Source organism: Desmodus rotundus, chromosome 3 (assembly GCF_022682495.2).
Source record: "Desmodus rotundus isolate HL8 chromosome 3, HLdesRot8A.1, whole genome shotgun sequence".
Classification (NCBI taxonomy): domain Eukaryota; kingdom Metazoa; phylum Chordata; class Mammalia; order Chiroptera; family Phyllostomidae; genus Desmodus; species Desmodus rotundus.
The window spans coordinates 541,039-554,331 of record NC_071389.1 but is presented as its reverse complement, the minus strand read 5'-3'; the positions used below and the strand labels follow the sequence as shown (position 1 = coordinate 554,331).

At 62.7% G+C, this 13,293-nt stretch overlaps 1 protein-coding gene across 1 annotated transcript in view; it reads left to right on the top strand.

Annotated features, from left to right (window-relative positions):
• Positions 1-13,293, top strand: part of CFAP74 (cilia and flagella associated protein 74) — a 47,141-nt gene that overhangs the window by 19,380 nt on the left and 14,468 nt on the right. The window contains exons 14-20 of the mRNA XM_053921244.1: positions 442-560; positions 1,643-1,709; positions 2,076-2,165; positions 6,347-6,511; positions 7,691-7,826; positions 11,200-11,264; positions 11,799-11,921. Of these exons, the coding sequence (XP_053777219.1) occupies positions 442-560; positions 1,643-1,709; positions 2,076-2,165; positions 6,347-6,511; positions 7,691-7,826; positions 11,200-11,264; positions 11,799-11,921 (765 nt within the window). The remainder of the gene's footprint in view (positions 1-441; positions 561-1,642; positions 1,710-2,075; positions 2,166-6,346; positions 6,512-7,690; positions 7,827-11,199; positions 11,265-11,798; positions 11,922-13,293) is intronic.

Sequence of the window (13,293 nt, the reverse complement as noted above, 5' to 3'; positions counted from 1 at the left end):
GAGCCCGCTGGGGGTCCTGGGCCATGGAAGGGGCCGGGGGCTGACAGCACCACTGTCCTTGCCGGGTGCTGAGGGCGACCAGATCCTTCCCTTGGGGGGGAGGGGAGGGGACCTTCCCAGGGGCTGTGTTGCAGTGAGTGACAGCAGGGAGGGGCTGTGGGCCCCAGGGTGCCACCCAGACCTCCCCTCATGACTGCCACCTCTGGTCCCCAGGGAGCTGCTTCCTGCCTCAGACTTCGCCAGCCGGGCACACGCCCCACACGCCCCACAGAGGGGCAGCCTTGGGAAGCGTCCCACATTCACCACAATTGCCACTATGCGCAGCCTCCCCCAGACGTCACTGGCTGCCGCACCACCCTCCCGGCGGCACAGGGCACCCCTGTGACACGCGCGGACACGGCTGCCAAGAAGCTCCTGTGACAACCTCTCTGGTTTCTCCAGGACTTCGACGTCGGCAAAGTGTACAAGAAGAAGATGACGCTGATAAACGCCACCTACGCCATCAACTACTGCAAGCTGGGGGGCGTGGACGAGCATCTCCGGGACTTCGTCCACGTCGAGTGAGAGGACTCGGGCGCGGACGGGGGTGACGTGGGGACCCCGGGCCGGTCCTGTCTGGCCACAGCTGCTGTCAACCCCTGAGGCTCTTGCCCTGAGTCTTGGGGTCTCTGCTGCTGCTGCTGGGGGTGGTGCTGGACGCCACCCCATTTCTCACCTCCCCCAGCCGCCCTGCCCGGCCCCGGTGGGGCTCTCTCTGCTCAGGCCGGCTTCCCTGGGATTCAGGTTTGGAAAGCTGTCCCTGCTGCTACTGCTCTCTCCCAGTGTCACCGCGTTGCCCTCTGTCCCACCCTCCCCTGTCCTCGCAGGTGCCCGAGCGCTGCCCCGCCTTCCTCAGCTGTCCCCCCCACCCCCGCCCTGAGCCGCCGTGGAGTGGCTGCCATGACTGCTCACCACGTCTCTCACTTGGGGTGCAGTGGCTCTCATCTCCAGAAGTGCCGCGATGTTCCTCAAACCAGCTGGCGTTTCTCCAGCGTCCCGTCCCCTCCTCCTGCTGTGGCCCTGCCTTCAGTCAGTGACCCCGCGACCTGAAGCTCAGGGCTCTGGCCCTGGTCCTGCTGTGCTGGCTCCTCTGGGGAGCGTCCCCCGCCCCAGGGCCAGAGCCCTGACCCCCTGCACGTCTCCCTGTGGAGCTCGTTCCTGAACTCAGGGCTCGCTCCCCAGCACCCACCCCTCACTCACACTGGGACTAAAGCCCCAGGTGCTCGGCCACAGCCCTAGCCCGGCACTCGTCCCCCAGGGCAACTGTGGCCACTGCTGCCCCTGCAGCAGCCCTCATGTGGGCGTTGGCCCCTGGGGACTTTGCCCATCCACACCTTCCTTCCTTCCTTCCTTCCTTCCTTCCTTCCTTCCTTCCTTCCTTCCTTCATCCCTTCATCCATCCACCCGCCCACTCGCTCAGATGTCACTGCAGGGTCCCCATGGGCCCAGCCCTGGGAGGCAGTGGGGCACAGCGCCCGGACAAGCAGGCAGTGGCCACTTGTCAGGGCCCCTGGCCTGGGGCCGTGTGGTCGTGCAGTGCTGGGAGCAGCCGCCCTCCAGAGAGACCTGGTCCCAGCCATGCTGTGTGTCATTGTGCCTACAGCTTTGACCCCCCTGGTCCCATGTCGGCTGGCATGTCCTGCGAAGTGCTTGTCACCTTCAAGCCCATGGTGAGGATCTCGGTTCCCAAACCAGAAGCTGTAAAAGGGGATTTTCCTAACCTGTGGCAAGGGTGGGGGTGGCATCAGCCTCTTGGCGGGCTCATGCGGGGCCCCCGTTGCTGTTCTATCTCTAACACGTACTCTGCGTGTCCCCAAATGCTGGACAGAACCCCGGGCGGCAGTGTGACCCGTGTGAGCCCTGTGTCGGGGCATCTGCGAGGGGCTGTCCCGCAGGCTCTGGCTAGGCTGCGACCATCTGGGGCCGCCAGTGCCTGTCTGGCAGCCGGCGGGGCCCAGCCCGGGCTGTGCTCACCAGACATCGCCCGTGTCGCCAGGAGGGCCCCAGACGCTCGTGCTGCTCGGGCTGTTTTTCAGATCAATAAAGACCTGGAAGGAAGCATCTCGTTTCTGGCTCAGACGGGCAGGTTTGCTGTCCCGCTGAAGTGCTCCATCAAGCAGTGCTCGGTACGCGCCGGGGCGGCGAGCCGGGGTTTCCAGGAGGTCTGGTGTCGGCATGTGTCCTGAGGGAGGGCGGGAGGGACCCCAGCGGCAGCTCCGGTCAGGCGGGGCTCCACGGCCACCAGCAGGGCCCTCTGAGAAGGGCGCACACTGCTGTCCACACTGGGAAACGGGGACAATCCCGGTGCCGGTGGAGCCCAGGTGCGGGTCGGGCCGCCAGAGGAGACCTCAGGGACCCCCAGGAGAGTCTGGTCCTCAGCGCAGCCCCGAGGTGCCCCCCAAACGGCCGTCTCCACGCCGCCCCCCACTTCCCCACTCGCCTGTCTTGTGACTGGAAGGTTGTGCTTTTTGGCCCTTTTCACCCATGTCACCTCCTCCCGCCCCAGCAACAACCGATCTGCTGCCTCTCGGCTCCGGCGCTCCGGACTGGCTTGTACCCGCTTGTCTCCCTCCGTCCGGCTTGCTGCCCTTACTGTCCTTGTCTGTCCGTGCGGCCCGGTCCCGCCTTCCCAGGGACTGAGTGCTGTCCCCTCGTGCTCCTCCGGCACTTTCTGTGCCCACCCTCTGCCATGCCAGCGGGCACCCAGCTGCTCCCGTGTCTTGTCTGCTGTGAGTGACGCTGCGGAGACCACGGGCTGTGCATCCAAGGCTCTGACTCCGTGTCCTTCAGATAAGGGCCCAGAGTAGGGTCGCAGGTTTAAAGCAGATCTGTTTTAATTTTTGAGGACCCTCCGTGCTGCTTTCCACGGTGGCTGCGCCAGTCTGCCCACCAGCAGCAGTGCGCGGGGGTCCCCCTCCCCGCCCAGGTCCTCACCAGCACATGGTCGTCGATTTACAGATGGGGGCCGCTCTGGGGTGGCCAGAGCTGCTTGGGCTTTCACTTTGCATCCCCCCGGCGATCAGGGAGGCTGAGCATCTGTTCATGTCTGTTGGCCGTCGGCGTGTCCTCTTTGGAAAGGTGTCTGTTCGGGTCCTCTGCCTGCTTTTTCGTTTGGACTGCCTGGTTTTTTGCCATTCAGTTGTGTGAGCTCTTTATATATTTGGATATTACCCCTTATCCGACAGGCGATGTGTGAAAGTCACATTCTCTAGGGGCCTTTTTGTTTCATTGAGAGTTTCCTTCGCTGTGCGAAATTGAATTGATCCTTTTTGTACTTAAGATTTTATTTTTGGAGCAAGAGGAATGAGGGGACAAGGAGAGGGAGAGAAACATCAGTGTGTGGGAGACATTGGTTGGCTGCCTCTCACACGCCCCCAGCCGGACGCCTGGCCCGCAACCCAGGCGTGTGCCCTGACTGGGAATCGAACCGGTGACCTCTGGGTTTGCAGGCCAGCACTCAGTCCACTGAGCCACACCAGCCAGCGCAAATTGATTCTTTTCTAGTAAAAAATATCTCAAGCACAGAGAGAAGCAGAAAGAATGCTGTGGACACCCTTTGGTGCACCCAGCTGTCCCTGTCACCGGCGTTTCCCCCGTCTGCCCACCTGCCTGCCACTGCTGACCCGCTTCGGAGGGAACCAGCAACCACACGGCGCTCACGCTCCCTGCAAAACCAGGCGCCTCGGACAGAGGAGGGGTTCTTCTGCCCACGACCGCCCCCGGCAGCACTTGCTGCTCAACGCTGCCCAGTAAACAGCTCCTGCATTGGCACCGGCAACGTGTGTCTCCTGGGGCCCGCCGCAGGCCTTCCCTGGGCTCACCCTCCCCGTGTTCGTCAGCCAGCGCTGGCCACACGGCAAGGCCTTCCGCCCCGTCCCCACAGACCTCGGGGACGAGGCAGTGAGAACGTGGTCTGGTACTCGGCACTAGCGATGCTGACAACCTTCCTAGCTGTCACTCAGCTGTGCCCGGGGCCCCAAACCACCTTTTCTTGCTGATGTTTTTGAGCTAGGATACAATCAAGAGCACACGTGGTGTTTGTTACGTCATTAAGTCTCTTTTCTCTCCGGGCTCTTATTGTGGTAGAACACAATAGCGCAGAGCCAAGCAGTGTAACCGTGTGTGAGTGCGTGGTGTGGCGGTGACTCGCATTCACAGTGCTGCGCAGCCGCCCTGTCTGCTCTGGCCTTGTCACTTCACAGAATGGAAGCTCCGTCCCCAGGGGACACTGGCTCCTGCCCCGCCCCCAGCCCACCGACCGTCTGCCTCTGTGCACCCGACCCCTCTGACTGCCTTATGCAGGGGCAGCACACAGTCCCTTTGTGACTGGCTTCCTCGGGTCGGGTCGTCAGAGGAAGGGCTTCCTCGTGGCGGGCGGCAGGGCTTCCTTCCACGTCAGGGTGGGTTGGCGTGCGGGTCGCCGTGGCGGTGCCACTGTTCCCCGGGCCTCGCAGCCTCTTCCTGCACCCTGTCATTTGTGTTTACTTGGGTTTGGTAGTGAAACGTTTCGGTTCTTCTTCTCTTCTTCTCGTTTCCTCTTAGGTGCCCTCTATTCTTATGTTCTGCGTGGTTGCCACGGGGACTGCATGTGACACCCTGAAGTGACCCCCCCCCCGTGGCTGGCTGCAGAACCCTGTCCCACCCCTTCTGCTGTCCGAGTCGCACACCGCGTCTGCATGCGTCTTGTGTCCAGTAGCAGCCTAGTAATTGGTTCCCATCCGCACCCGAGGACGTGCTTGTGGGCCTTAAAGAGAGGGGAGGGAGGGAGGGCGAGAGAGAAACATCAGTGTGTGCTTGCCTCTCGCAGGCCCCTACCAGGTACCCAGCTGCACCCCGGGCCTGTGCCCTGACTGGGAATCGAACCGGCGACCTTTCGGGTCACAGGCCAGGGCTCAGTCCACTGAGCCACCGCAGCCAGGGCTGGTAGTTTTTTATTTTAAGAAAAGCAATTAGTCTAAAAGCTAGTGTTCCTGTAACTTTTGTTTGTAACTCCATAATTTGCTTTCTACATAAGTAATAAAAGTGTGCGTTTTAAAAGTTACTAGCGTGGCCCTGGCTGGTGTGGCTCAGTTAGCTGGGTGCCATCTGTGCACCAAAAGGTGCGGGTGTGGTCCCCCGCTGGAGCACGTACAGGAGGCAAGCGATCCTTGTTTTCTGTGAGTCCCCCGCCCCCACTTCCTCTCTCTGAAAACCAGCGAGCGGTTTCCTGGATGAGGACTTTGTCCGAATGGTGCTGGCCTCTGAAAGCACGCCGGAAACAAAACGGGTTACACACCGGCGACGCGGAGCCCTGGCCTTTGGAGCTGCCCGCGTTTGCCGTTCCTGGCGTCTGCCCTTTCCCACCGTGACCTTTCCCGTCCCTGCGTGCTCCCTGAGCTCGCCTTGCAGGGACGGCGTCTAGTGGTCCTGGAGGAAGCCCTCCGCTCCTGCCCACCGGGGAGTGTCTTCATTTCTCCCTCACTCCCGGAGGCCGGGAAGTCATCTTTCCAGAGCCGCCAGGTCCTGGAAAGGAAGGAGGGAGCAGGGCTGCAGGGGCGCTCTGCCGACCTCACCGCAGTGCCGTCCCGCCCCCGCCAGGCGCGCAGGTCCTCTTCTGTCCTCCCACCTGCAGAGCACCCAGCCCGGCCTCAGTGCGGCGTCTCTGTCCCCACGCGGCTCCTCAGAGGCTGGTGGCCTGTGGCTAGGGGTCAGTTACCAGCCCACTGCCCCGTGCGCTCCACACCACCTGCACGCCCCCTTCACTTCGGATGCCCTCTCCTCAGCGCTGACATGCGGCCTGCGTGGGGGTCCGGCGGCCCTAGGGCTGTGCCTGTCGCGTCTGGGTCATCCAGACCGTTGGCACATGACCGCTCACCATTCGCTCTTGTGCCCTGTTTCCCTTCTGTAGACTCAGGAACATCCCCACTTTCGTTTCTGATTTTAGTTCAATTCTTTGATTCTTAGTCCATCCTGCTAGAGGTGTGTCAGCTCCCTTCATCTTGCTGATTATCTCTGTGGTTTCTCTGTTCTCTAGTTCGTTTCTCCCTGCTCTGATCTGTGTGGGTCCCTTCCCTCTGGTAGCTGTGGGTTCAGTTTCCGAGTTTCTGAAGTCATTGGTGAGGCTGCTGGCTTGCGGTCTTTCCTGTGTTTCAATGACCCCGGAGTGTGCAGACCCTGCCCCTCCCACCTGGCTCTGGATGCAGCCCCCCACCCCCAGCAGGAGGCAGGCAGGGCTCCAAGTGCCCTCAGGGCTGCGGGACGGCAGGTGGGAGAGGGACTTGGCCGCCGCCTGGCGTGGTCACCCTGCGCCCTCGGCGTGTGTTGGCAGCTGTCCCTGGACAAGGAGCTCATCGATTTCGGCAGCTACGTCGTGGGGGAGACCGCATCCCGGGTCATCACACTGACCAACACCGGGGGCTTGGGCACCAGGTTCAAGTTCCTCCCGGCCTCAGAGCCCTGCGAGACAGACATCACCCCGTCGGTCATGAGGCTCGTGAGTGTCCCCGCCGCTGCTCCTCAGGGTGGTGGGCGGTGACGCCCCGCAGTCTGCCCACCGGGGCCAGAGGGCGGAGAGCGGAACGACCTGGGCAGAGGACATCAGTCTCCGTGAGGACGACACTGGGGGTCGCCAGGCAGCCAGGGCAGTGGCAGAGGGGCGCAGTCCCCTCTCGAGCATGTGGTGACAAAGTGGTGGCCGTGGGCTCCAGGCCCACGAGCCCCATGAGCCCAGCCTCGCCCCAGGCGCCTCTGCAGCCCCAGCGTGGGGGCAGGCCTCCCCTTCCCCAGAGACTGTGCAGTGCGTATGCCGCTAAGTGGGCACCGTGGACCACACCTGGCACTCCCTGGGGCGCTGGGGCGGAGAAACTGCCCTTTTGAAGCATGTCCAAACTAGCTGGCACTTCCATACAAGAAGCACTGAGCCCCTGCTCTGTAGCTCTGTCCGCTGTGTGGAGGGGTCTCAGCAAAGGCTCTGATGAGTTGCCCCTAGGGAAGGACAGAGTGGGGGCCTCCCGGCAGCGGTGGGGACTGGCTGCTGCAGCAGAGGTGGGAGGGGCCATGGATGGCGAGGGTGGGGGGTAGTTGGGGGGGGGCGGTCACAAGGCTCGGCTTGCTGGGTGGGGACCAGAGCCCAGGCCCCTCCAGGCACCCCTCGGGCACTGGCCCTGCATCCTCCTGGTGGGTTCTGCTCGGACAGAAGCTCCGCCCACGCAGTGTCCTGTCTGTCTGTCCCCCTGCAGCCTGTGAGTTGCACGTGGTGGGCACTGTCACTCTGTTGTCAGCACAGCACGGGGACGGGGTGGCAGTGACCCCTGGGGGAGGAGCAGAGCGGGGAGCAGCCCCAGGCCTGCAGCCAGACCGAAGCCAGGAGAACACCGAGCTGGCACCTGGGAGGGCCGCCCTGTCCCCTGAGCTCAGGGGAGAGCAGGGCCTGCAGTGGGCCCCGGTCGGGGGAGCCAGGGCCTGTGAGGACGGCGGGGAGCCCCTGGCAAGCCTGCTGTGGTCTTCAGGCGGCGTGGGCAGGGCGAGGTTGTCAGGGTGGGGGGCCAGGGGTTGACAGGCCAGAGCCAGCAGCCCCCAGCCCAGGTGGCCCTCCTGGTGACAGGGAGAGCAGGCAGCTGAGTGAGAAAGGCGGGCAGACAGCGACGACAAAGGTGTCGTGTTCTCTTCTCAGAGCAGCGTCTTCGTGTACGAAGATAAAAGTTTTTATGACAAAGTCATCTCCAGCATCTCTGAGCAGCAGCTGGAAGGCACGTCCTCCCAGTGGGACGTGCTCAGCCAGAGGGAGCAGGATGAGGGGCGCCCCACAGGTGAGCAGGGCGGGTCGGGGGCCTAGAGGCGGTGCTGAGGGGCCGCCTTCGAGGCTCCGACCCACAGCAGCACCGCGTGAGCTGAGGGCTGGCCGCGGGCAGCTTCCTGGGCTTGGATTTTAAGTGTCCGTGGATGAGCGAGCAGCTGTGCGGAGACAGTGGGGATGGCGTGGGCTGAGGTTTGCACTCACATTTAAGCCAGAAGAAGATGCAAAGCAAGTCCTCAGCTTTCGGGTTGGCCACAGGGGCTTGCTTTGTCCTCCTTGTCACCCTTGGCAGTCCCTACTGGGACACTCCTGCAGCCCTGCCCCGTGGGTGCAGCAGCCTGGGAGGGAGAGGCGGGGAGCAGAGGGGCGGAGGCACCCGGACACGGCACACAGCACGTGAGGGCAGCGGAGACAGGAGTCGTGAGGTCAGCACCAGCGCCCACCGCTGAGCCCGGGAAAGACGAGGGTCCCTGCAGGCCTGACAGCCCTGCTGCAGGTCGTCGCTGCCGAAATTGGCTGTCTCCTCCTTGCCTCCCCCAGCGTCCCGTTGACGCTGGCTCTGCCACTTCAGCTGTGGCGGGGGCCCCCCTGTGAACTCCGTGGGCTCACAGTCTGCCCATGCTGATGTGGGAGCTGCTCTCCCTGTTCCCGCCCCCCGTGGCGGCTGTTTTTGGTCACAGGCCGCTCACTTGCACACGCAGGGCCACAACTTGGATGTGAGTTTGTGTGGAGCACACGCCCCATGGCCTGGTCGCCCCCGGGCCAGCGCCCCCATGCCTCTGTTGCTGCTGTCACGGTCTCCCCCGCACGCCCCTGTGCCCACTGACAGCTGTGGCAGCAATGGAAGCAGCTCAGACTGTGCCACTCAGCGCGTGGCCACCGGCCACGCCTGCCTGCGGGCGTCTCCTTCCGTATGAAATAGCCGCAAGGGTTTCTCGAGCTTTCCTGCGAGGGAGCTGTCTGCCTCGAGCTCGTCTGCAGAGCGGCCGCCCCTGTGGGGCTGCCCCGCACCTCTCGCTCTTACGGTCTTGCTCTTCCATCGACGCTCTCGGTTTCGGTGTTAATGGGCCTCTCCATCATCTCTTTCGAGGTTCATGGTTTTTTCTGCCCCGCGGCCACAGAGTCCTGGGCACAGCTTCGTGGTCAGTGTCGCTTTCTCCTGGAGCTCAGTGGGTGGTGGGAGGGGCCCGGGCCATTCTCCCACGTTGGCGGCCAGCTGTTCCTGATGCGTGGGTCGGACCCTTTCCTTTCCCTGTCGGACCGACTTGTTACTTTTGTCGTAACTCAGTGCGCGATCTGCGAGCCGGCCCCCCGTGCCCCCCGCCCCGTTCACCCGTCCCCCCCAGAGCAGCGTTTCTGTTTGTTCCCTGGACGAAAAGTCCTCGTAAGGAAACATCTGCTGATGTGGAAAAGGTGAAACAAAAAAAACAGCAGAAGCACTTTTTTAAAAGTGTAAAAATCAGCATGTTCAAAAACGGGAGCGGCGGAAACCCCTCCCGACGGGTGTATTCCGTCAGATGGAGAGAACTTTGAAGGTGACCGAAGTTTAAATGTGTGAGAATAAACACTCAACTCTGCATAAATAAATTCTGTTTGGGGGGTGCCCACTTGTGTGTTTGCGTTTCTTTCCACCCCCTCACTTTGTGCTATATGTTGCTTTGTCCTTTTGGTTTTAATCTCATATTCTGGCATTTCAGCCTCTCTGCTTCTTTTCCTACTAATTAGTCCCCTGGTCTTCAAAGTGGTTCCCAAACGGGGAGCCACAGCCTTCTGGAGCCTCTGCTGGGGGCAGCCTTGCTAGAGGCAGGGCGCACCCCCAGGGCCCCTCAGTCATGCAAATGTGTGGGGTGAGCAGGGGGTCCAGGAGCAGGCAGGGCCTGCTTACTACTAGAAATGACGTGGTGAGAGATTCAGACCGAGCTGATTGCACACTCGACTGAATGAAACTTCTAGAAGTAAGAGTGTGATCTGTGAGACTGAGACCCGGCAGTGGGCACACTGTAGACCAGGTGTTGATGGAGGGAGAATCGGCCGAGAGACACTCTCGGCGCAGGCAGGCGGAAGCAGGAAAGCAGCAGCACAGGCCTTGGGGGCCAGAGCGCGGGGGCGGGGCTCGTCTGCAGGAGTCAGGAAGAGGCGGTGCACACAGACGCCCCCCCCCCCCCACCCAGAGCCTTCAGGAAGCAAGTCGCCATCTTGACCGACCAGGTGGGCCAGCCCTGGAGCAGATGCACAGGGCACGTTATCACAGAAAACGCCGCATCATCAGCGGCCTGGCTCTGTGACGAGTGAAAGCTTGCCCTGTTCTCTGCAAATGGGCCGACACAGCTCCGCCCTGGGACACGGAGAGACCCCAGCCACCACCCACCTGAAGCCACAGGCCCCCAGCGCAGGTCCGTGCTGCTGCGGCCGTCACCCCCGAAGCAGACCAGGACTCATCCCGCCTTCCCCTGCCCAGGCAATGGCTGTGACCTCGGGGCAGGGTGACAAGTCCACCACGTTTCAGGGGCCCTCTGCCTTCACAGCTCAGCCCCAGAAGTGGGGCACGGCCCTGCGGGGCTGTCCACGGTGACGCAGGGGGGCAGAGAAGGACTTGGAGAAGATGCTGGCCTTGGCCTTGGCCCTGCCTCTCAAGTTTTGTTCGTCCACATGCAGAGTCAACAGAAACCCCTCCCAGAAGAGGCGGAGCAGCATCCGTCTTCAGGAGCCTTCCTGATAAATGGCCCCTGGGGTGCCCACCGAAGCCCCCGGGGCAGGTCAGAGTGCGCGGCGCCCCCATGGGGACGAGACGATTGGAGCAGGCCACTGCGCACACTCAGACAAAACAGTCCCCGTGAGAAACTAGGTTATGAAATTTGAATATAAAAGTCCTTCGAAGATGATCTAGTTTAAATTCTCCAAGACGTAGCAGTGCCTGCACTCCACCAGGTCACCAGAAAATGGCGGGCATTGGGAGGGGCTCCGCCAGAAGGTGGGGAGCCCCCACCCTACCCCGAGGCCGCACGTCCTCGGGGACCTCTCTGCCTGGCATCCGGTTGTCTCCTCGCTTTAGCACAAACCCCTCTGCGTCCCTGTCCCCTCTCCTTCTGCTCTAAAGGGAACTGAAAGGCTGCCTGGGGTGCTTGCTCCCTCTGCCCTCAGGCCACCGCACCCCCCACCCTCGACCCTCTCCTGCCCCTTCCTACTCCCAAGCATGCCCACCCCCCACCCCGCCCAACGCCCAGGGCAGCAGGTGGTCTGAGAGGAGGAGGCGGTCCCACCCCGACACCCTAGCTCCCCGTGGGCCCTGCAGCTGTAGGAGGGGGTGACTGTGGCTCTGGTGGGTCTGGGGAGAGCTGCCCCCCCTGCCCGGCCAGTCCTCACAGCTGACGTGCCTTCTCTTCCAGAACTGGAGGGGGTGGCCACCATGGTATTCTCCAATGAGGAACAGATGGAGATCTCGCTGGGGGAGGTCAGTGCGGCCCCCCTGCTCCCGGCCCACCTTCCTCCAGCCACGCCCTGCTGGTCTGCTGACTCCTTCCCAGGGTGGCCTTTCGTGGGACCAGAGCCAGACCAGACTCATCTGGCCACTGGACTTGACGCCTCTGGGCAGCGGGCTGGCTGAGCCCACACCTGGCCGCCCCGTCCCGAGCTGGCGTCTGACGGGACCAGAGCGGCAGGGGTCGATTTCTGGGTGTGGGGTCAGCCCAGCCATAGTGGTGCGTGTGTGTGCGTGTGTGTGCGTGTGCCAGGGTCGGGGGAGCCTACTGGAGGAGGGGTTCAGCCTGCCCCTCTCCTCCCCCCCTCGGCCAGGGTCCAGGGCAGGGCATCTCTGCAGAGCTGGGCCAGGTTGGGACCAGAGCCTGTGTGGCCAGGAGGACGTCACGGGAACATGGGTCCCGCCACCACCCACCCTGCCAGGGACACGGCCTGTGGCAGACAGTGGGAGGTGCCTTCGTGGAAACGTGAACCTGAGGGGCCCTGCGACGTGTGTCTTCCCATGCAGGTAACAGAGGGCGAGATTGGCCCCTTCTCCTCTGTCAAAGTGCCCATCACCTTCTCCCCAGTCACCCCAGGAGACATCCAGGCCAACTTCAAGGTCACGTTCAAGAACCAGCAGTGCCCAACCGTGAGTGCCCTGCAGCCATTTTGCACACTGCGCCCTGCACAGCACAGCCCCTCCCCGGGGCGCAGGGCCTGCCCACATGGCTGCGCCAGGCGGTGGCCCCGTCCGCCACACCGGGGGCTGGTGGGGGGCACGGACAGCCGGCACCTGTGGCAAACAATGACACACACACACACCCTGTGCATGTGTGCACGCCCATGCACGTGTTGGCACGCCCGTGTGCACACATGTTCCTACTCAAAGCCCACGTGTGTCCGTGTGCACGTGTGCACACACAGCCTTCGCTCTGAATTACTGGGGTGTCTTTTAATTTCGAAGTAGCGAAACTTGTTACACTCTTTGTCGTTTACTTTTTACGAGTGTATGAAATTACGTTCAGGTGGTATCTACGAACTCTTCTCTGTTCAAGTTTTCTGTGTGGCCAAAGGCAAGGTCGAGCGTGTAACAGGCGTGCACGCGAAGACAGTGTACTCGCCTGCGGGCCGTGGAGGGGCTGTCCCTGTCACCCCCCGCCCTTCCCACGCCGGCCGCCCTGACAGTGGTGGCCGTGTCCTCAGGGCGGCGCGCACTGCGGGACTGCTCGGGCACGAGGTTTGCGTTGGACTCCCAGCCGCCTGAGGGTGGGGACCAGGCCCGCCCTCCCGCTGGCCTTTGCCCCCTGCTCTGTTTCCCAGTGAAGTCATCCTTTCTTTTTCTAATCACTTCGCACCTTCTGAGCAGCCCCGTGTGTCTGTCAGCCCCTCCCTCTGCCTCTGGTTATTGCTGGCTTCGAGGCATTCTTTCCTCTCATCTCCTCGCTGCCCGCGGTTTGGTCCAGTTGCTGCTTATTGCATTTTATCTCGTTAGTTGGAATTTTTTCAGTTCTACGGACAGTCCTCTCCCTTTCCCAGCCCACAAGTCCCTCGTAAAAGAGGAAGCCCCTTGAGACGGGCTGTGTCCCCAGTGGGGCTTCCCAGCACTTCTTAGGACCGCAGTAAAATGGCAACCCGGGTCCCTCTTATTTACCCCCTTTCTTGGCCCTGGCTGCCTGGGCTCCACTCAGACGTCATGAGACCGCTAGCCTCTCCTCCTCCGACGCCCCGGCACCTCAGCAGCGGCTGCCCAGCAGCCGCGTCCCGACAGGCGCTGCCTCTGCCCAGGTGCGACCGCCCCGTGTGTGTGAACTTCTGTGCACATGCTCCACCTCTGCCCCTCTCCCTCCCTGCTCCCCCAGGTTCCTGCACCGTGTGTGCCGTGGGTGCGAGTGCCGCAGGACTCGCCACAGCCCAGCACGCACACTGCCCTTGGCGTGCACACGCAGCCAGGCTCCAGGTGGGCCAGACTCCGAGTCCTGCCCTCCCGTCCTCTCAACCTGGGCCTGGCAACAGGTTCTGGG